Source organism: Amblyomma mixtum, chromosome 6 (genome assembly GCF_055824585.1).
Source record: "Amblyomma mixtum isolate Tamu chromosome 6, ASM5582458v1, whole genome shotgun sequence".
Taxonomy (NCBI): domain Eukaryota; kingdom Metazoa; phylum Arthropoda; class Arachnida; order Ixodida; family Ixodidae; genus Amblyomma; species Amblyomma mixtum.
In genome coordinates, this window is record NC_143017.1 from 120,556,416 (window position 1) to 120,558,947 (window position 2,532).

Genomic DNA, 2,532 nt, shown 5'->3' on the forward strand with positions numbered 1-2,532 from the left:
CGGCGCACCATGCCGACGTAACAATACGGCCACGGTTTCCACATGCGCAGGCTCCCTAACTGTCCGAGCTCATTCTCCGGTGAGCCTTGACATGGGCGTAGATTATAGTTGCAAGCGCTGCGCTGCTCACAAAAGACAAAGGCTAGTGATTTTTCCGGCGCTCCACCTCGAGATAAGGCAAAGCATCCTAGAATACTTTCATGCCTGCACACTCCCTCCGTGACGTCACGCACTTTGACCGAGCAGTGCGGGAAAGCATCTGCCGGCGTCGCGCGCAGTGCATGCGGCACGCATGAGCTCTAAACATCGGACAAATAAAATTTAGCGCCTTCGTGACGCAGTAAGAAAAAGAAAAGGAAGGCAAAAAATAAACATATTACATTCTAGATGCCTTTATTTCAGTCTAATATGTCCTGGTCGCGGTTCATTTGAACGTTTTTAATTTTCTCTCTTGAGCTGCGGCCTTCTTAGCCTTTAGCAGGTCTGTCTTCATCTGGACGTAATATTTCATGCAGGTGTACAGGGACGAGGCAAGATCAATTTTCCAGAGCTGCGAACAAATTTGTACGCATGTGGGAAAATTGTGAAAAATATGCTTGACAAGCTCTGAAGAATATCTAAATGCAGTCCGCCCTCTGAGGAGCAGATGAAGCTGTTCTTTCAAAAATCTTAGGATTTCCATCTTTTCCACTGGCAGAAGGTCATCACTTGAAAGATCATCAAGAAGAGAAAAAAGTAATTGAAAGCAGGCTTTCAGGTTTTCGTCTTTCTCGCAGCGGTCGTGTGCTTTGAACTGCTGCACACTTTCGAGGACAGATTCCAAGCTGCGCATGTCTTCCAGTCTGTCGCGAACTGTCATTTCCCCACCACGCAACTCAACTTTTCTCCAAAAGGCTGACACCTTCAACAAATTATTTACTACCACGGAGCGTTCGATTTCCGGGTGCGCTGAATTATCGTGAACGTGAAAGAATGCTACGGCGGTGTGAGTTTTTCACATCGCCCAGAAGTCTGAGGCGCGAAAACCTTCAAGGAGAGACAGAAGTTGCCCATACGACGAGACTTTGTTCCTGCGCTCCTCTTCTTCATGTGTCGCAAGTGACATCTCGATGGCGCCTTGTAGACGAATTGCTTCACGTCGTCTCCGTTTTGCATCGGGCTCCTCGCGTATCGGTGCAGAATTAGACAAGTATGATGGGCAATTAGGCAATATCGTAGGTACCACGTCAGTAGTGAGTCGGGTGATGTTCGTCGCAACTTCTATTGTTTTTCCATCAGCATCTGTGTACGATGTTGTAGACCGGAGATATTCGGGCTTAAAATGGAGCTCGCACACCTGCATAAAAGTGAAATGTTCCCTTTGAGTATATAAAATTTTTGTACGTCCTGTTTTCTTTTTTTCTTTTGCTATGTACGTGCTGTTGTTACTACCGCAGATTGGCTAATTACTGCTATTGGTGCTGCTTATACGTGCTGCTCTATGTCAGTTAACTAGCATCAACTGTAGTACGTCGTGTATCGCACTGGATGCATGCCGTATGCTTACTGCATCCGAATGTATATTATCATTTGACATTAACAGTGATTGACATATGAGATATTTATATTACCTTTAGATGCCGCAGTGTGTCGACGTCCACATCGTCACGCCGGATGGCCTGCTTCCATTTTATCCTCCGGTCGCCTTTTGGGAATGGGAAGACGCGGACCTTCGGGCCACCGTCATAATTTCCACGGCAGTTCGGCACACAACAGCGGCCCATTCTGAGCTGCCGGAACTTTCACTGACACTTTCACGACGCAGATATGCAGCACACAACACACGTTTGCAGAAGGAAATAAGACCACGCTACAAAAAGAAACACGTGCTTAGCTTCAGAGTCAAGCTGCCGTCACAGGACACTCCACGCAGCACGTGTGTACTGACAAGCCTAGGCGGTAGTGCACCAACTTGTTTGACCGGTCACCCTTACTGCCCGACCGGTCAAGGTGGGGTGTCGTCAAATAGAGCGAGGAAGAAAGTGAGAAAGCATTGGATAAGGCGTGTAAGAGAGTGCGACACCTATACGATGCGAGTCTGTGCGCTATGATTCATTTCGAGCGAGTCCTTTAGCGAGTGAGGCTTGCATCGATTGGCGCTGTTAGCAGAATAATGCAGTGGTACACGAACGAAGAAGGTCTTGTATACAAAACCATGTAAATAAATACCATGAAAGAAAAAAAAAAAAACGAAGAAGGTTGACTCGAAGATGCGGCTACTGAATGCTGCCCATTTTCCAGGAAACGCGAAGCGGTTTTCGTGTATTTTTTTTCCTGTCACAAATAAAAAAAATTGTCATCGCGATGTCTGCCTCGGCAGACATCGCGATTCTTGTATAGCAGCGCAGGCGTGGAAAACCGGATCCCAGCCTAGTACTACTGCAACCAGACAAAGGTCTTCTAAGAGGTTGCGAGAGCTGCAGGCCAGGGCTCGGCTAGCGTGAGAATACCCCAGTGACGCAGTGGCGGCATCACTACACATGGTTGCCTTTC

The 2,532-nt window shown here is 47.5% G+C and overlaps 1 protein-coding gene across 1 annotated transcript; it reads right to left on the reverse strand.

The window, feature by feature from the left end:
• Positions 1-994: 994 nt before the first annotated feature.
• On the reverse strand, positions 995-1,763 carry LOC149340211 (uncharacterized). Its single transcript, XM_089551070.1, has 2 exons — positions 1,611-1,763; positions 995-1,336 (listed from the first exon to the last, which is right to left on the reverse strand). The coding sequence occupies exons 1-2, from the start codon at positions 1,761-1,763 to the stop codon at positions 995-997; spliced, it is 495 nt and encodes a 164-aa protein (XP_089407196.1).
• Positions 1,764-2,532: the final 769 nt, after the last annotated feature.